Source organism: Cryptotermes secundus, unplaced genomic scaffold (assembly GCF_002891405.2).
Source record: "Cryptotermes secundus unplaced genomic scaffold, Csec_1.0 scaffold79, whole genome shotgun sequence".
Classification (NCBI taxonomy): Eukaryota; Metazoa; Arthropoda; class Insecta; order Blattodea; family Kalotermitidae; genus Cryptotermes; species Cryptotermes secundus.
Window position 1 is genome coordinate 3,365,733 of NW_019741974.1, and position 19,833 is coordinate 3,385,565.

General features: G+C 43.3%; 2 protein-coding genes across 3 annotated transcripts in view; one reads left to right on the top strand and one right to left on the bottom strand.

Annotated features, from left to right (window-relative positions):
- The window catches only part of LOC111872806 (skin secretory protein xP2-like), a 20,789-nt gene extending 3,571 nt beyond the window's left edge, over nt 1–17,218 (bottom strand). The window contains exon 1 of the mRNA XM_023866993.1: nt 17,165–17,218. Within this exon, the coding sequence (XP_023722761.1) occupies nt 17,165–17,218 (54 nt within the window). The remainder of the gene's footprint in view (nt 1–17,164) is intronic.
- LOC111872784 (mitochondrial ribonuclease P catalytic subunit) overlaps nt 1–19,833 on the top strand; it is a 516,563-nt gene that overhangs the window by 144,356 nt on the left and 352,374 nt on the right. The window lies entirely within an intron of this gene.

Genomic DNA, 19,833 nt, shown 5'->3' on the forward strand with positions numbered 1-19,833 from the left:
CCGCGCCATAGCTCAAGCGCTTAGTCGCTGACTTCCCACCGTGGCGGCCCGGTTTCGATTCCGGGTCTGGACAAGTGGGATTTGTGGTGGACGAAATGGCGCTGGAGCAGGTTACTTCGGTTTCCCCTGCCAATCTCCATTCCACCAATTGCTCCACAATCACTCTCACCTATCATCTGGGGCTGGTACAATAAGCCAGAAGTTGCCGCAGTACAAGGGACTTAGTCCCACCCCACTGGCAATAAAAAAATAATAATAAAATGCCCCATCATATCCTTCTGGTGACTCCTTTTTGTATATAATCCTGACAAGTTTCTTCCTATACAATAACTCGTCATTACTGGATATGAGGAAGGATTATAAAAGTTCCTCCAACTAGCGAAAGTTTGTGGTTTTATAGATGATATTTACGAAATTTATGAAATTTACGGAAGAATACACACGTCCTTAGGAATCCTACTTTCAACATGCATGTGTTTGGATGTCCTTCTGTAAGCCGAACGTCACAATTTAGTACATTCTTCTTTGTCTGTTTCAACTGCAGGTTTTATTTAGAATCAGGTGAAATTTAAATGTAATCATGAGTCCCTATTTTAATGTAGGGACTGCTTGTTGCATGAATGTCAAATTGTCAGTATATTTATGGAAAATTCTGCAGCGTATACTCAGGCACTGTCAAAGCATTAGATGGGGGCACTGAAGAAAACCCCGCGATTCTTAATATAGATCTTAGTGTACGGGCCCCTTTAGAATCCCACTCCAGGTATGGATGTTTGTGTGTTTATTCTGTGTGTAGGTAGCGGCCTTGAGGGGCTGATCCTCCTTCCAAATAATCCTGCCGCCTGTGTATAGGATTAAGAACCTGAGAAAGCCGCCGAGGTCCGACAAAAGGCCTGTAGGGCCATAGATGGACAGAATTCGTTACTAATACGAAGTTTCTTTAACGTTGGGTATTAAAATAGCAGACAAGGGAGAGGAAGACAGAGGAAATTACATAATGAGAAACATTACGATTTGTATCCATCAGATATCATGACGACTATCAAATTTAGGTCCATGAGATGAACGGGGCATATTGAGTGCATAGGGAAACAAGCGCTTTTCACAATTTACTCGGGAACTTGAAGGAAAGCTTTAGGAATAAATCGACCGCCTTCAGCTAGCTCAGAAGAGAGTCCAGTGGCCGGCGATTGTGAAGAAGGTAATGAACTGTCAGATTCTAGGCCTGTCCTGTTTCGGAAAAGATGCGCACTAAACTACACGGCGTCGTGACCAAGAATGTGGAAAACTTGAGTATCGAACACACGAAAACCTAAGATCTTGTCTACAAAGAAGAGTCACCTTTCTTCTTTTAGTTTTGAAGTGTTATTCTGATACACGCTCTGTTACTAGCTCAGCTGCAGCCAGTCGTACTCCAGCCTATCTTGGGTAACTGTACCTGAAGCCTCCAGTTTTCTTTCGATGAAGCAACCTTCCGCATACAAGGAATTGTAGATACACATAAAGATACCTACAACGTGAAAGAGACACTTCTAAGATGAAGGCGTTGCTTGCATAAACCAAGCGCAGAAGCGAGTTTTCCTTTTTCTTAGGAGCAAAATGTAATATTTTAGTGCAAGTTTATTCCACAGCTTGATGGCCATAGCGACGTCATTTGCATACAAGGTGGTGCGACCCTATATTTTGTCAACACCCTACGAGAATCATCGAAAGCCCAGTTTCAGGTGAGAAAGCAGCCCATTCTTGGCCTCCCCATTCACCACACTTCGATCCACTTCTTTTCTTTTCCAGGGGTTATGTAAAAGGAAAATTGTACTTCACAGAAATGAAGTCGCTACAGAATACAGGAAAATAGGCTAACCAGAAGTTCTAGGAAAATCTAATGGCATACTTCCCTTTGATATAACACGGACTGCATATAAAACGGCTCCTCCAAGAGATTTCATTTCCGCGGGAATATTTTTACCGAATTTATAACATAGCAACAGATATAGAGATACACAGACAGGCCCACAGATAAACGCGCCCAGCAATTCCTCTGTTGTTGTGCGTATTCGTTGCCGTTGAAACATTTTTACTGAGCCGATGCCGAGCAACGAAAGGAGGGACACATTTTACCAGACGTTGCCTAGCAACAGGCACACAGACTAATGGGAGGGATTTATTAAATACGCCGCTGAGATGGGTTCAGGTGCCATGATATATACATACCAAGTTTCATAAATTTGGTTCGGGTATTCAAAGTTAACGTGGAGGGGGGTTCACACACACAGATACACAGACATGTAGACATCATGGAGATAGTATGAGCCTGCTCTCTTTTTTCCAAAATAAGTAGGGTAAAAATTTAAGAATCTATAGCTAATTAGATTTGTTTCATTCTGGTCCGTCACACTAATAATATGAAAAAGTTAAATAGTTCCGTTCAGTGTGACTGGTTAAGATTTCCTTATTTCAGTTATTTATACAACACAGCGGGCCCCAAACACATACAGGGCAACATAAAGAACCCTCTTCTCGAGAACGACAGGGGGCACACATTCGGCCCCCTCAAAAGAAATATTAAGGGGGATGACACGAACCAGCTTGGTTTACGAAATCCAATAGAATCTTAACAAACTAACTATAAATGTTTTAAAGTATTGGAACAGCCGCTGTAGTTGTAAAGACTTTAGATTTTACAGCCAATTGTATATTATCTATATTGTATGTATATATTTTAACTTTTAGAACATACACTTATACTGTAATAGTGGTTTATAAATGTTACTTACTTACTTATTTACTTACTCATGGAGCTGAGCCCTTCTGGAGGAGCCGCCAATTCTGCAGCTACTCAAGAATTTCCCAGCATTTTATGGAACCCGAAGGTTCATTACCATGTTCACAAGAGCCCTCCACTGGTCCATATCCTGAGCCAGATCTATCCAATCCATACAATCCCATCCTATCTCTCTAAGATCCATTCTAATATTGTGCACCCACCTACGCCTTGGTCTTCCCTATGGTCTCTTTCCTTCTGGCTTTCCCACCAATATCCTATACGCATTCCTCGTCTCCCCCATTCGTGCTACATGATCTATGAAGAATTGAAATAAGAAAATCATAACCAGTCACACTGAACGGAACTATTTAACTTTTTCAATCTGTATATCTATATTTGCCCATGATACGTTGAAACACTCATGAAAACAGCTGATTTGAGGTTCTGGATGTGTGCCGAGCAACAAATGGAGCTTAAATCAAAATAATAAATTTAAAACAGAAAATTTGTACAGTTATTCTTACGTCAGTTGTGTTTTTTGTCTGTCTTATTGCACGCAATAAATGCTTAGATTGAAATATCAGCATTTTTATGGACACATTTCGCAAGATGATTTCTTTCTGCTATTATTATGCCACGTAACGGATAAACTGACACTTCTGAACTTGCCTGCATGCATATGGTCTGAGGTTGACACAATAAACTTACCGTTGTTTTACTGTTTTACTATGCAGAATTAATGACTATCTCGACTAACCGCTACTGGCCTCTTGTTCCTAATATCCTTATGCAGGAAGCAACGCAGGAATATAAACGCTCTGTTCTAGGAATTGCAAGATGTGGAATACGACTGGGTGCTCCGGGTTCAATGTTCAGACCATTGATCTTCGCCGGTCCCTGTACAACTGAGTACTGTAATTATATATTACATACAAGACAGTACAATAGTGAAGGGAGCGCACAGCCTGTGGCTCTCAGTGCGTGAAAGAATAAATAGAAATAAACTAGGGCTTAAATTTAAAGACATTTTTTGTCTTCTCAGTACGGCTAGTTCCGCAAGAACGCTCTGGGAGTGATGGGCAATAATAGCACGATCCTGCTTTGTGAAGTGTAGTTGCTCTTCCTGTTATGTTCGTACAGAGAATAACAGGCAACGCACAGCAGTACAACCCTTCTCGAGACACTTGTATTTTTTGTCATGTTCTTCTTTATGAACCCTCAGTTCAAACTCTGTTATACAGGGTGAATCGTATAGAACCGGCCCGATGAATTTGCTAATAATTCCACAGGTGATGCATATAACCGCTCACAATTACGACATAATAATCCGTGGGCCGTGCTGAGTCGAATGGTGTGCGCATGATCCGGCAAGTGGCAGCCCTTATGCTGCAAGGTCAAGGACAATCCCGAAACGTGTCTGCAGTGCGCAGGCGACAGTCATGGAGTTCACTGTTGAACAGCGAGTGTTTCTAGTGCCTACTTGAAAACGGCGGACACTTTCAACACCTGCTCTGATCACGGCACACAATCCAAGATATGTGTAAATTACTTTAATATATGTATGGTATATTTTATATTACAGCTCATTTCGTCAGGCCGGTTCTGTATGAATCACCCTGTATATTCTCCGTCTTCAAAGCTAGAAACGAACATACACAACAGTAAAATTTCACCTGTTACTTATGCTGGTTTCTCGCCCTAAGCAAAGAACACAAGATTGGGCATGTCTGAGAACAAATTTCCCGGGAGAATACTTGGCTCTAAGAGAGCGGAGATAAGAGTAACTGGGGAAAACTGCATAACAAGATTTCATGATTTTATATTTCCTCATATATTTTTAGGAGGATCACAGTGGTCGCGCGGTCTAAAGCATGAAATGTCTTCGCCCGCTCGAACACTGGAATCGTGGGTTCGAATCCCACTCAAGGCATGGATGTCTATTCGTGTTTATTCTATGTTTGCTTTAGTTAGCGGCCCTGTCCAAGGTCTCCTACCGATGCTCTTAGATTAAGAAACTGAAGTGAAACGAAGCGTTTCACGGATGTCCTCTGCTCCAAGTGGAAGCAACTGGAATAGAACAGGAAGAAGAATGAGATATATATTTTATGATGACCCAATCAATGAGGGTGAGAAGGGCGGGGCATGAAGGACGCATGAGGGAGATAAAAATTACATACAGATTGGTCGGAAAACACGGAAAGAAGACTGGGAGACCTCGTGTAGAACAGAGTGCGAATATAAAACAGGTGTTGAAGAAATACGGTCGTGGGCTGTTGTGAGCCCTATAACGATTCTTAAGTAATCATGAAAGGCCGGATATTTCTTGGATATTTGAGCTTCTGAAGAAGGACTCTGCTGCAAGGGGTTGGTTTTTTCTCAGAATGTTGTATTAGAAACTGCATTTCTCTCTGCTTGTCTACAGAGGAATTTTAATTCCACGTTGTGTCTACTTTCATTATGCATTGATCTTTTTGTTGGAGGTGGGTTTTGAAGTGTCATCATGAAATATATAGGATTCGAAGTTCTCACAGCAATGATCATGAGGATTTCTGTATTCTGCGATATGACGCCGTGTAGTCCGTTGAAAGTCAGACTAGGTATAGGAGGAACGGTGTAACCTCCACCTTAAGGGTCGAAGAATAAGTCATACAAGAAACCGGCATTAAGCAGGTAACAGACTCTGCCAAATGGTTTCTTGCTTGGCTTATCATTCGACCCTGAAAATGAAGGCGACGTATCTATCTTAATTGGAGTTTTTCGTGGTTTCTACAGTCCTAAATACTGTATACACGTAGGTGAACCAGAACAGGAAAACTTCTGTTCTATCATGCACGTGATTTCCTCACCCGTACACAGGAGTGATTGAAATCTATCAAAATGCAAAGCCGCTTACCTCCATAGACAACCAGTGTAGTCTGCAATCAGATGTGGATTTGAAGAATTCTGTCTTCTGGCATATAACGGCGTGTACTCCGTTTAAAGGCAACCGACGTTTTGAAGGAACATGATGCTTCCATCTTCATGGAAGCGATATTTTTCGCCGAAACTTCGTTTGACTTTAAACAGACCACACGGCATTGTGTCCTAGAAGATAGAACTCCTCGTTACTGCCACTGTGAGACCCTAAAACCGTATAAAGTTGTGTTTGTTGACGGATATGCGCACTCAGATTTAATATGTATGCACATAAAGGTGTAACATCCCTGTAACAGGCCGTGAAGTCCCATAGGGTTGTGAGACGTCGAGGCTCCCACATTTTCTCTATACCAGGCATGTCCACCTTCAAACAGTTTGTGATCGACTCTTTAGTGTCAAAACTGCCAGTGATCTACCATCCCCTCCTCTCGTCGTACCTCGCTTCAAGCAAAAATATTGGTAAAAATAACACGACGCACAATGTTTGTTGTAAAAGCAACATACATTGAAAGTGCAGACTACTTTAACACGTATTTTCCCTTCAAAATCTGAATATAATCATATTATATTACAAATGAATTTACATGCTTTTCACGTATAATTTCCTTATAGGCCTATGAGATCGACCAAAAATCGTCCCGCGATCGACGCGTTGGACATGCCTGATCTAGACAATCGGCTCGCAGATGGCGGTGAGGTTGTGAGCCTTACGCGCCGGCCGCTCTTTACTTCCTCCCAAGAAGATTCCTGATACATATTTCTGTTATAGACTGAGTCGAACCCAGGGCCATAGTGTGGCTGGAAGGATTAAGTAAATTGAAAATATCCACCTAATATGAACTCGAACCCGCAACCTTCTGGCTTGTAGCATAGTGCCTCAATCAATTACGCTTCCTCGTCCTAACAAAACTGATATACCCTATCGTGTTGTTGGGATATGAGTACTGAAAAGTTTTCTGATGGTGTAATGTCCCTTTAATTTGTATAGACTCGTTAAACGAATTTAATTCACTCTGCAGCCTCATAGCACATTTCTGTAAGATAGGTTTCAATACTGTCCCACCTACATCTGTCACAAGTAATATCTTCTCTTGATATATTATGATAAATTTTGTATATATTTAGCATCCCGTTGCGCTGGTATTGCTGCCTTTTGTACATATTTGTAACCATCGCCTTAAACGCAACACTTATTTTTGTGTTTCATACCTCTTATAACAACATGGTTGTGCCTCACTGAGCCATCATCAGGTGTTTACATTCTTGCTAAAATTGTTGCACTGTCATCTTAATATGTTACGTGTACGCGTTTTATGTTTAATTTTAATAACTTTAAAAGTTCATAAAATCCTTTAATCAGCTGCTCTGAATCTTATAGTCAGATGTGGGTGTTTTGTTGTTACGGTTGTGTGTGATTATAAAACTCCGTGAACAGTTGGTCTATTCTGTGTGTTTACAGATTATTAGTTTATGTATCTCTTCTATTGATGGGAAAGCCAGAAGGAAAGAGACCACTGGGAAGACCAAAACGTAAGTGGGTGGACTATTAAAATAGATCTTAGAGAGATATTATGGGATGTTATGGATTGGATTGATCCAGCTCAATGCAGGGCTCTTGTGAACACGGTGATGAACATTCGGGTTTCATAAAATTCTGGGAAGTTCTTAAGTAGCTGCACAACTGGCGGCTTCTCAAGAAGGGCTCAGTTCCATGAGTGAGTGAGTATAGGAGTACATATCTCCTCTCACCCACGAGTGCTGCATATTTCACCTATGTAATCCTCCTTGGTGAACGGAGAAGTTCATGGAGGTAGGCCTAGGCCCACTGGGGCTGTAGTGCCAAGGAAGAAGAATCCTCCTTAGTTTAATCGCCCTTTAGAAATAAAACACTAACATTATGCTGCAGCAACAGTGCACCTGTTTAAACTGAATGTATTCTTATCGAAAGATAATCATATTCGTTGCGAAACTCGTTCGTCGGGCATTCAGATGCAACAACTGAGTCCCCTCACTGACAAGATAACCTGCTCTTATTATCCTCAGACCTAACAGCCAGCTCCTCTTACATTTCGGCAAAGGGAATTGCGAAGAAAGCTTTTCCCTTTCACTCTGTGAATTCACCTGGACACTGGCATCTCTTAATCACACTGCGGCTTTTAATTGGGCTGCTCTCTCTTGGGTACTTTTCCTTCCGGAACAGTGTTGAGGCCCATCCTCCTGTTATTGAAACTATATTGTATTACGATTCAGGAATTGCTAAGTACTAGTCAAAATGAGTTCGGACAACATTGATTCAAGAGACAGTATATGCTTACATGGCACTACTGTATGCAAAAAGAATTATCGCTTTACCTGTTGTTATGCATGAGTGTGAAACTTGGTATTCACCCTAAGGACAGAGACTAGGAGTGTTTGGGGTCACGAAACTGAAGAGAATATTTAGATCCAAGATGACAGAAAAAACAGGAGGCTGGAAAAAATTAAGGAAGGAACAGCCTCATAATTTTTACTCTTCACGAAATAATAGAATAAGGAAAATATGCGATGAACTTTTAGCACGCATGGAAGAGATGAAAAATACATATTAAATTTCGTGCGAAAAGCATCGAGGGAGGACTACTTGGGAGTCATGCTTCAATGGTGTGATATTATTAACACTTTAAAGTCCAGTGGTTACTATAGATACCACCTTCTTTAACGTAAGGCAGCTTTGCATTCTTCCCACAGAGTGTATTTGTGTGTTCCGTATGGTTCGCACAATAAACAGTGACTCTTTCCCTAAGTAGCATTAACCTGTTGATCTCTGTAGCGGAGACCTACTGCGTTTCCTGTGCTGTACGAACTGAATTTTATTATACAAAGGTTTCTTTTTTTTAACTTTGTTGGCAGGTTCACTTCTCTGCTGTACGCGGCGACCTGTGCGCCGTTTCCGCGAGTCGCATACGAATTGTTCCGATGAATCAGCATGCCTGATGGCAGATAACGTTTGGAATCAAGGGGAGTAATTAACTTGTGGACAACTTGACGGTAATTTGTTTCACGGCGAGCAGTGCGGTTCATGCGTGGGAGTTTGTTTATGATTTGTCAGCAGTAGACAGCAGTTATCAGCTCCATTAGCCATTTGTTCTCAGTTGCAGTTAGTGAGCAGTGAAGTACGTCATGGTGTGGTGTACTTTAGAATAATGCGTATTTCTATATGACTCCCATGAGAATACGGATGTGATAGAAACCGTCGGCGAAATTTTCGAAATACAACTTGTGATGGAAGAATTCGCAGTAGACAAGCAATTCACAATTTGGTGAATAAATTTAGACCAATAGGCCTCTTAATACAGACAAGAAACAGAAATATAAGCGCCGAGTGCTTACTGAGGAGAAGCCAGGTGACACAGAAACTAGACTTGAACACTCACCTAGAAAATCACTAAAACGTCTAGCTCAAGAGACTGGAGTGACAAAGTCTAGTGCAAGAAGGGCAGCACAATTGCTGAAGTTTAGACCATATAAAATAGCAACAATCCGCACACGCCTTGCAGCCGCGCGATCCAGCTATCAGTGTTTATTTTTGCAGTTTATTTCTACAGTCTGTCGCCGAAGGCGAGATCGATCTGTAATTGGCATTCTTTTCTGATGAAGAGTGGTGTCACTTGCAGGGATACATAAATACACAAAATCACTATTGGAGTTCACAAAATCCACATTTAACCCACGCAGTCCCGCATTTTCAACACCTCCGAACTGTGAACACATGTAAGACCTTCCTTTCATTTCGAAAGCTTTCGGCCGTCAGGCATGCTGATTCATCGGCAAAATTCGTATGCGCCTCTTAACAAGCGACCCACCGGCAGCCGTGAAACGCAGAGCCGTGACACTTGTCAACGAAGTAAAAATCATCCCAGTATAATTCGGTTTCCAAAGGTTTAATATTGTGACACGTCAACGCATTGCCAGAAAACGGCTCGGTAAACACCCTGCATTACACGCACGCAACAATAGAGCAGCGGAGTTGTGCAACCAGTTCTAGGCAACGGCTTGGTAAACACACTTTCGCATAAGCAGGGACGTCACACAACTGCCGATAGAGACCATGTGACGTGTTTTGTGTAGGTCTGCACCGAAAGTTTGTAGGGGACAGTAAAGGTCGTTTGCGGTCAGTCGAAATCTCTAGAAGTCAGTAATATATGGGCTTCACTTGAGTTCCTGAGTTCCAAGGGAACAGCCGTGTGGCCAGAAGAAAAATTAGAGGACTTAGTATGTGACGTTACATGTGTTGTAATACATCGATATTGGGAATGTGTAATGTAGTGAGACTTTTATAGTTCCTGTGTTGAGATCCGTTGGCAGGAGTCGACACTAGTAAAGACGGAAAATGCTAGTGCGTGTGCAACGGTGAACTGGAAATTATGTAAATCAGCAGCAGCACTGTATTTAAGTGTGTTTGAGAGAACTTGTAACCAGGGTGCCAATAAATCCAGTCGTCCGCATTAGAACCCGTTATTTTCGTCACGCATCCCACCATGCACGTGACAATATGCTTCTTGTAAAAATTTCATGTTGAAAGATGGATTTGATCGGCTCAAGATAAGTTGCAATGTGTCATTTTGTGAAAATAGAAACGGGAATTTGGAATCGTAAGTTATTCATAGGATTGCCTAGCACCCGTAGATAAACCGTTGAAACAGGAACTCGCGCTCAGGATGTCGATCCCAGGACGTAGATGATTAAGGAACTGGATCCCTAATGAAGTCGAATATTATCACCGATTGGTGTGGCACAATTGTCTTCATCTGGTTGTTACGTACCTTCGCTGGATGGAAACGCCGGGCTGATGCAAGGAAACAGTGAGGATTACTGTGATTTGACATGCGGTTGCTCAATATTCAGACAGCCACGGACTGTGCCGTGCGTCGCGGCAAGGGAGCTGCAGCGGAAACACAACCAGGCCCCACCTTGGGGACTGGACGCATAAGTACAGGAACATTATTTCTTTCAAACTTCGGCAAACCGCACGGCTAGACACTCAACAGACCGACTTGCTGACGGCTTGCCAGTTGCCTTCCTGACTGAATAATTAACATAACCGAATGGCGAAACTAACCTAACTCGTTGACTGTGTAACTAATCGAAAAACCACTACATACTGATTACTTGGAATGTAGGAATTGAACGAGTAAATAACAAATTAATATAGAGAAAACTTGAATTTCTGATTACCTATCAGAATTACAATATTGGTAACATTGAAGACGATCATAGTGGCAGCACTGTCTAGGACACGAAATGTTTTCGCATGTTCGAAAATAGCGATTGTGGGTTCGAATCCCACTCGAAGCATGGCTGTATATTTATGCATCTTCTGTGTATGTGTCATACTGTACAGCCAGCGGTCTCGAGACAGTCATGCCAGCTGTCAGTAAGATTTATAGTTTCATATAATTCTAAAAAGGGATAGGCCACAGTCCTTAATCCGTCAACGAAAGGAGAAGATAGAACCTAATCGTTTCATTGGCGATATTAGCAACTCACTGGTTTAGTCGCTGCCTTCCCACCGCGGCTACCCGGGTTCGATCCCGCGTCTGGTCAAGTGGATTTGTGTTGGACAAAGTGGCGCTGGGCCAGGTTCTCTCCGAGTATTTCCGTTTTCCCTGCCAATCTTCATTCCACCAAATTCTCCATCATCATAATCACCCTTGTCAGGCTACAATAGGCCAATCAGTGGCCGCAGTGCCGAGTGGACCCAGCTGGACTCCACCCTCAACTATGCGAAAAAAAAAAATCTCCCCGGTTGGTTGATATACTTTGTAGCCCACCAGAGAGTAATGTAAACTATTACATGAAGAGTGCAGCATGAAGCTTATCCTATGCAGTCCCACACTATTCCTGTTACTCATTCTTCCCAATCCGGCCACGGTAGCCGAGCGGTCTAACGCTTCGCTCGCTCGAAAGTCGGGATCGTGGATTCTAATCCCACTCAGGGCATGGATGTTTAGTGTGTGTGCGAGCGCGCATTTTTTCCTGTGTTTGTATACAGGTAGAAGGCTTGCGAAGAGCTGATCACCCAACCAAAGAATCCTACCGAATGTCTAAGGATCTAGTAAACCGAAATGAAAAGGGAGAGTTTCATGGAGGTAGGCCAAGGCCCAAAATGGAGCTGTAGCGCCAAAAGAAAACAAAAACTTCCCAAGGTCCACGTGTTCTCTTCAGTACCGTGGCATCCATTTTGTTGAAGGATAGGTCATTCGGTTGGTTGCTTTCATAGACTGTGTCAAGATGACATTGACAAATAAAGGCAAATTTGAACCGTTCTTTGTAACGTAAGGCAGTATATCTAGCCGCCACCTTATGCCCACGCACTCAAGCGTGTTGCTGTCTGACAGATGCGCATTTAAACAGACAATTTAAATGTCTGTGTAGTGTTCGACGGCTTGACGGCGAGGGCAGCTGTGTCGCCTAAGGTTATACTGCGCATCTGGCCACGCAAATATGTGCCAACATAACACTGATTTGCCCACAGTTCCATAGTACTATGCACGAGGTGGTATCGGAAAGTTCCCGGACTCTTATCGTTGCAACCGCCTCGGTTAAATAAGATGAGAAGGGAGGCCAATGTCATAGCAAATCAAACTACATCAGTCTGTCACGTGACACCGCGCTGTGAACACGCATTTCTTTTACACGAGTGCTTTTTCGACTTCGTGTTTCGTTTTGCCTGCGATGAATGGCAAAATCGAGCAACGTGACTGCATCAAGTTTTGCGTGAAGCTCGGTAAATCCGCTACCGAAACCCTTGAAAGGCTTCGTGAGGCTTTTGGAGAGTATTCTTTAAGCCGAACAGCGGTTTTTGAATGGAATTCACATTTCAAGTACGGTTAAGTGTCAGTTGAAGATGACAAACGTTCGGGGCGACCAAACATGAGCAAAACGACAGAAAATGCTGAAAAAATTCGAGAATTAATCAACAAAGACGTCGCTGAAAAATCCATGCGCTCTCAGATACCGTTGAGATCAGTTATGGAGTTTGCCAGGAGATCTTAGCATAAAATTTGAACATGCGCCAAATTGCTCCTTCATAATGACAACGCGCCCGCAGACAAGTCCCTGAAAACCACGGTGTTTGTGTCTAGTATCATATATGTAACCATCAATCCCAGCTACATCACTGGGCTATTCTGTCTGCCATTTGACAAATTTGTTCTCTTTTTTCCAGGCAAATGTAGGGATATCACCACAAAATAGGCTACCACCACGCGATGGCCTCCTTTTCTCAAATTCCTATCGTTTCATCATTTCTGATAAAACCCGCATTTAATTTAGTACTCTATAAATCTGCACTTGAAACATCGTACTTAGGACAGAGTACTCTCAGTCTAATCATTTCCCTTGCCCGTATTCGAACCTTAAACTTTCCTATTGTTGAAGAAAGCAGTCTTCTGGGATTTGGCACCGTGTATATGTGGTGTTAACCGACGTTTCGGAGGAACGTATCGCCTCCATCTTCAGGGTAGAAGAAAAATATAAGAAATCTGCAAGCGAAGAGACCGTGAGAACCGGTAAAAGCAGACTCTCACGGTCTCTTCGCTTGCAGATTTCTTATATTTTTCTTCTACCCTGAAGATGGAGGCGATACGTTCCTCCGAAACGTCGGTTAACACCACATATACACGGTGCCAAATCTCAGAAGACTGCTTTTTTCATAGTCACCGCCGTGAAAGCCTAAAAAATTTTTCCTATTGTTATTGGCGATGTCTCTGAATTGGGATTTCAATGTCTCAATAGGGACGTACAGTTCTGCTGTGAAAATACTATCATTCTCTGTAGTAAGAAGGGTTTGTGTCATCTAATGCATGTACAAGAATAGACTTCTTGGGCGAGTTATTCCATTTTTGCCGTACCTGACGACTGGTAAGTCATCAACGTGCTCATATTTTGATGGCAGCTGCCAAGAAGCAGGACAGAGCAGTGAAAGGGCAAACTTTCGCTTTCCAGAACACACAAATTATATTGCTACCCATTCCAGAATGATGATTTGCTTGCATGAAGCATTGTGGGCCCAAAATTAACAAATAAAAACACCTCATATTTACGTGACTTACATTACTCTAGTTTCTGAGGCTAGACTTCAAAGACGCTGCCAACTGTGAGGAACAAACAACCGTGCCCTGACTTCCGTATGATGTAACTACAGAGTTGTTGTAACAGAAGAATTTCTGATGAATAGTTATGTAGCAATGTTCAAGTGCTTATAACGTTCAGTGATTGGCATCACTTCTTTCTAACGTAACCAACAGAACAGGTAACTCCCACCCCCTCACATGAGCAAGGAAAGACATCCGGTTTCCGAAACGTTGTGTTGTTTAGAATACCAGACGATGGACAAAGTCCCAAAACCAAATAACCCCGAGTGTTACACACCTTCATCAGAAACTTTTGGAATCTACACACTTCTTTATCATATCTAAGATAACTCTAGTTATATAAATGTATACATAGGATATATATATGTGTGCGTAAATTCCTATATATATATACATTACATTAGGGCACGCCATAGCTCAAGCGGTTAGTCGCTGGCTTTCCATCGCGGCTGCCCGCATTCGATCCCGGGTCTGGTTAAGTGGGATTTGTGGTGGACAAAGTTGTCCTGCGGTAGGTTTTCTCCGAGTATTTCGGTTTCCCCTGCCAATCTTCATTCCACCAATTACTCCACAATCACCCTCACCTTTCATCTGGGGCTGGTACAATAGGCCAGAAGTGGCCGCAGTACAAGGGATTTAGTCCCCCCCCCACTAAAACAAAAAAACTACGTAAATAGAATATAATAACATCAAGACACTGAGGTATGGCATAGTTGCTATAGCGACGGGCTACAGGCTGGGCGACTGTGCTTTCGATTGTTTACATAGAAAAGAGATTTTTCTCTTCGTCGCAACGTTCAGACCGGCTTTGGGGCCCACCCAGACTCCTATCCAATAGATACTGGGGGCTACTTCCTCTGGACTGAAGCAGCCGAGGCGTGAAGCTGGCCGCTTACCTCCGTCCATTGCGGAGGTCAAGAATGGCGAAGCTATACCTCCACTTCCCCGTCCTCATGGTGTGGTGTTTAATAAATTATGCGCAGGGACAATTGCACCTTATCTTACATTATGCAGGGATTTTTTATGGTAGATGATGAAGGCTGCATCACCAAAAGTTGACGCCCAATGTCACAGCGTTCCACTGAAACAAGACACGCTCCAGATATTTCATTTCGACGTAAACACTCTGCCAGTCACTGCAAGACCACTCTCACTAGAAACCGTCTCCCACTTTGTCATGTTTCTTCGCTCGCACTGTTAACGCTTTCGCTGGGTAATCTGGAGGCCAAAGGAACCTGCGAGGGGTTCCTCAACCACGGTTGTGTCGGAGTCCAGCATGGAGAACGGGTAGCAAGATCTACTGCAACAAGAACAAATAACTGATAAATATGTCTTTTTCTTTCTTTAGATATTGCCCGTACCCTGGATGAAAATTTTGAGACCTACAGAGGCACTTTCTCCGTCGTTATGTAGAAAGCATTTCTGTCTCCGCTGAGTCTGTTTAATGAAGGTGGCCCGTATCCACTAGTTCTACCCTTTTTATCTAGACGATGTAGGAGCCAACGTTACTCAGTTATACATTAATTACGCTGCGGGCTGGATTACCAGGTCTTCGACTTCCAACAGAGGAAGTCATCCAAACCGGCTCCAATTCTTTCTCCTAGGATAAAGCAAGAGGGTCACTCAGCTGAGCACTTCTCATTCTCCTGCAGACGCTACATATGTGCGGAGCTACTGTAACATGAGTTTCCCCCCCAACATGAATTTACGAAACCTGTAGTTCTGTGTGTCTAATAATAAACAAAGGAGTCCCGTTTCGTGGGCTCTGCTCTACAGAGAATTGTGCTATATCTGACCCGCCTGAAAATGAAACAGATTTCTGTTGTATCCGGCAGATGTCACCATTGATCTCCCCGTCGTAACATGGTGTCTCGCGTAATATTCCGTAGCAAACAGCTACCTTATGTTCCTTACGGATTTTATGTAAGCCTTAAAACGAGGCTATGTCTCTCAGTAGGTGCGACTCTTTGTGCCTAACTAGAGTACAGGTCTTTAAAAATTCATTCCCCGTTATCCAGGGCGATCTTCATTCGCGCTGTCTCATTTAGAGCTACATATCAGAACGCACCTCGCTCGTGTTCGTCAGGCTGCTTACTAGACATTTCGAGCATACACTTTCCGTGCACCCCTGCGGCCTCTCAGACTTGCCTATTTTTCCTGTTATTGTGCTTGTACGCGTTACACCGGTACGCGGGCTAATGTATCACACGTCATGCTGCATAACCCAAATATACCTACTCCGTGATTTTAGTCCGCAAGCGAACTATACCGACCGAGCGACCGCCGCTTGTCGGCGAACTTCAGTGCCAACTTTTGCGGATAGAGGCTGTCACGTGGTCAGCGCAACGAATCCCCATGGCCGTTAATTTCCGTTCTCTAGATCGGAAACTTACCTACAAGTGACTATATATATTATTGTGCCTTTTATACTATTTATCATAATCCCTAGGTCAGCGCAGTCGGTACAGCGACTGGTTATGGGCTGGACGGCCAAGGGTCCAAGTCCGAGCCCCATTAGGAGCAAGAATTTTCTTCTGTCTACGTCGCCCATACAAGTTCTGGAACCCACCCAGCCTTCTGTCCAATGGGTGCTGGGTGGTTTTCCTCGTGGTTAAAGAGTCCAGACCGTGAAGCTGGACACCCCCCCCCCCAACTAATGCCGCCGTCAAAAATAGATAGATCTGTACACCCACTCCCCCATAATTAGTCATCGCTTAGTGCTTTACAACTAGTTAAGCATAGGGACGAGTTTACCTTTTCAACTTTTATCATATGCATATGTCATCATCAGCATGATTATCAGAACTGAATTTCAGTTCCTAAGTGTTCCCACGATTCCAGACCACAAGATCTCCACACTGTCTCCATGTAAATCACATCGCCACCCATCGGGATACCTCCATTTCTCCCTTCGTCTTTATCACGTAGCGTTTGAATAAGTATTTGCCTTTTAACATATACGACGCTGTTCAAAAAGTATCCGACTTTATTTTTTTCTGCTGTAAGTAATGGTCAAAGGGTGGGGAAACTGAGCGTAGTGGTAGAAGGGACTTTCATGCGCATGCGTGATTTTTAATGGACCGTAATCAAAGTTCTCCCATGGCAGCACCGAGCCCTTATGAATATTTCGAATCACGAAGAGGTCTATCTTCTCAAGTATAACGCCGGATGCCAAGTGAAATTCAGCAAATGTTTTGCGGGAATATGTTGACGTTTGTTTCATGCTGCTTTCTTGCTTGTCTTAATTTTCGGCACTGAAAATGGAGGTATTATGTTTTCCGAATTTTCGGTTAACTCTCGCCAGGCTACACGGTGTTATATCCTAGAAGACAGAGCCCTTCATACGCACCCATGTGACCACCTCAAGGCGATCATACAGGACATGCTTGGAGAACAAGTGCATTTCTGAATTCGTCTGAAAAATGCATCATAAGATGGATAGCTCAATTTATGTAGTGACTGAAAACATTTTGGAAAGTCGGGGAGAAAAATTCGTTATTAGCAGATTTACTGCCATCTGTGAGCCGATTCTCTAGAAGATGTGAGAGCATTGACGTCTCACAACGTTATGGGCCTCTACGGCCTGTTACAGGGATAACTTTACCCTATTTTACCATTATGTTCAAAATCTTAAAAATTGGAACCAGAGGCTTTCTCCACGAAGATGCACCAGTCGGAGCGTGAAGCTGAGCCCTTACCTCAATCTAGATCAAGATCTAGAATGTGTTAAACTCTCTCTCCACAATCTCTACATGTGTATTGACGTGGTGCCTAAGCACGTGCATGAATTTGTCTTAAAAGAAAGAACAAAGAAGAGAGACAAACGAACAGGTTGTTGTACCTGTAACCGTCTAGGCTGTGTACACACTCCGTTTCATTCTCAGCCGTGACACAGCCTCACCTGACTAAGGTATTTCGTGGTATGCCTCAGGACCTCTAGGAAAATGCCGGAAGAGTATCTTGATAAGGCCACGACTGTTTCCTTCCAAATCCTTTCCAATTCACCTGTCATCAGTCTTCCCACCATAGTTTTATTGCCTGGGTGAAGTGAGATTGAGGCCGTTGTTGGGCCCATTTTACCAACACCGGATGAATGATGAATATGGAGCAATCCGTGGAATGAGAATTGGCACGGGAAACCGAAGTATATTGAGAAAAATTACCCAAGTGTTATTCCGTCCACCACAAATCCCACATGACCTGACCTGGGATCGAACACAGGTCGCCGCGTTGAGAAACCGGAGACTAACCGACTGAGCTATGGCACGGTCTAGACGTACAATTGAAAGAGTCGGTAAACGGGACGGGTCTCGAATCGGCTGCCTCATGAATGCAAGGAGTAAGAGCGTGTTGCATATTGAGGGACTTCAGTGTTTAAATCCTTCGTCATATAGTCTGATAATATCCATTTGGATGCGATGGGTGATGCATCTAGAATGCTTGGAAGAGAAGATATACCCATAAGACATAAGGTAAAAAATTGTGAAGTTATCCCTATAACAGGACGTGGAGGCCCATAGGGCTGTGAGACGTCGAGGTTCCTAAATTTTCTAGAAAATCGGCTCAAAGATGGCGTTAAGGTTGTCAGCCTTAAGCGCTAGCTGCCCCCAACCCGTAGGAAGATTCCTGGTACTCATTTCTGTTAGAGACTGAGTCGAACCCAGGGCAATATTGCGGCTGGAAGGATTAGGACAATTGAAAAGAAATCCACTTAATGGGAAATCGAACCTGCAACATTCCAGCTTATAGCATAGTGTCCGCATAAAACATTAAAAATGCAATATGTGATGAACAAGGACCACTTACAAAGTCTAATGGAAGATGAGGTACACATTTGAGAACGGATCCTGGAGAAATGAGTGGTTTGTGACTGCTGATTGTTATTCACATGACTCAGGTTATGGTGCTCTGGCAGGATTCTGTTTGAACATGGAATGAACCTTCGAATATGTTGAGCGGCTATCGGCTTCTCAGGAGGAATCTTGCTCCTTGATATTTAGTTAGTTACTTGTAACGGTAAGTAGTAAGTAAAGGTATTCCTTAACAGGATGTGGAGGCCCAAAGTGTTGTGAGATGTTGAGGATCCCACATTTTCTAGACACTCAGCTCACAGATGACAGTGAGGTTATCAGCCTTAAGAGCCGACCGCCCCTTACCCCCAGGAAGGTTCCTGGTACTCATTTCTGTTAGAGACTCAGTCGACCTAAGGGCCATAATGCGGCTGGAAGGATTAGGTAAATTCAACGTTGTACTCCTCTGTCCTAATCTGTACTCAATTAATCTTCGCAATTAACCCAGGACATGTTGCATTCTCGTCCTTGTACTCTCAAGTGCTGTACCCTCCTGGACTATTCTTAGCTGCAAGCGGACTCAAATTATATAGCAGCTACACGGACAAAGCAGAAAACACAGTTCTATTGTTGCATAGCACAGACCACATAGAAAACAAGTCACGTGAGAGCTCTCTCGCCAGTCCATTGGCGCGCTGACTGATGATTAGCAACGAGCTCTAAACATTGGTCCTATTGTTACGTACGCATATCGCTGGGCGTTTATCGAACCGTTGCCTGGCAATGCGTTAACATGTCACAGTATCCAGGATGGAGTGAACGCTTGAAGTCTGGACAAAACTTCTCTGGTACAGACAGAGAGAGGGAGAATAAATACTTGTAATGCACTTGACTGCAGAATGAACACGTTAATTTTAATTGCAAAGTAGCACTAGTTTGTACGTACAGTCCTATAAGACTCGTCAGGTAGCATGCTGCCCTCAGTACTTACGTCACAGGGTTCATTTTTATGTTGACCTTGAAGTGTTGCCGCTATGTTCTTAGAAGTCTGTGAAACATACGCTTCCCCTCCTATTTTACACTCGTTACAGTTGTCTCACTCGGTGTGCACGAAGAAAATTGATATGGCGCATGTGCGGACAGGAGAACAAATTCAGACTATTGCACATTTTCCCCCCCATTGGCACTACAGCCCCAGTGGGCCTAGGCCTACCTCCAAGAACTTCTC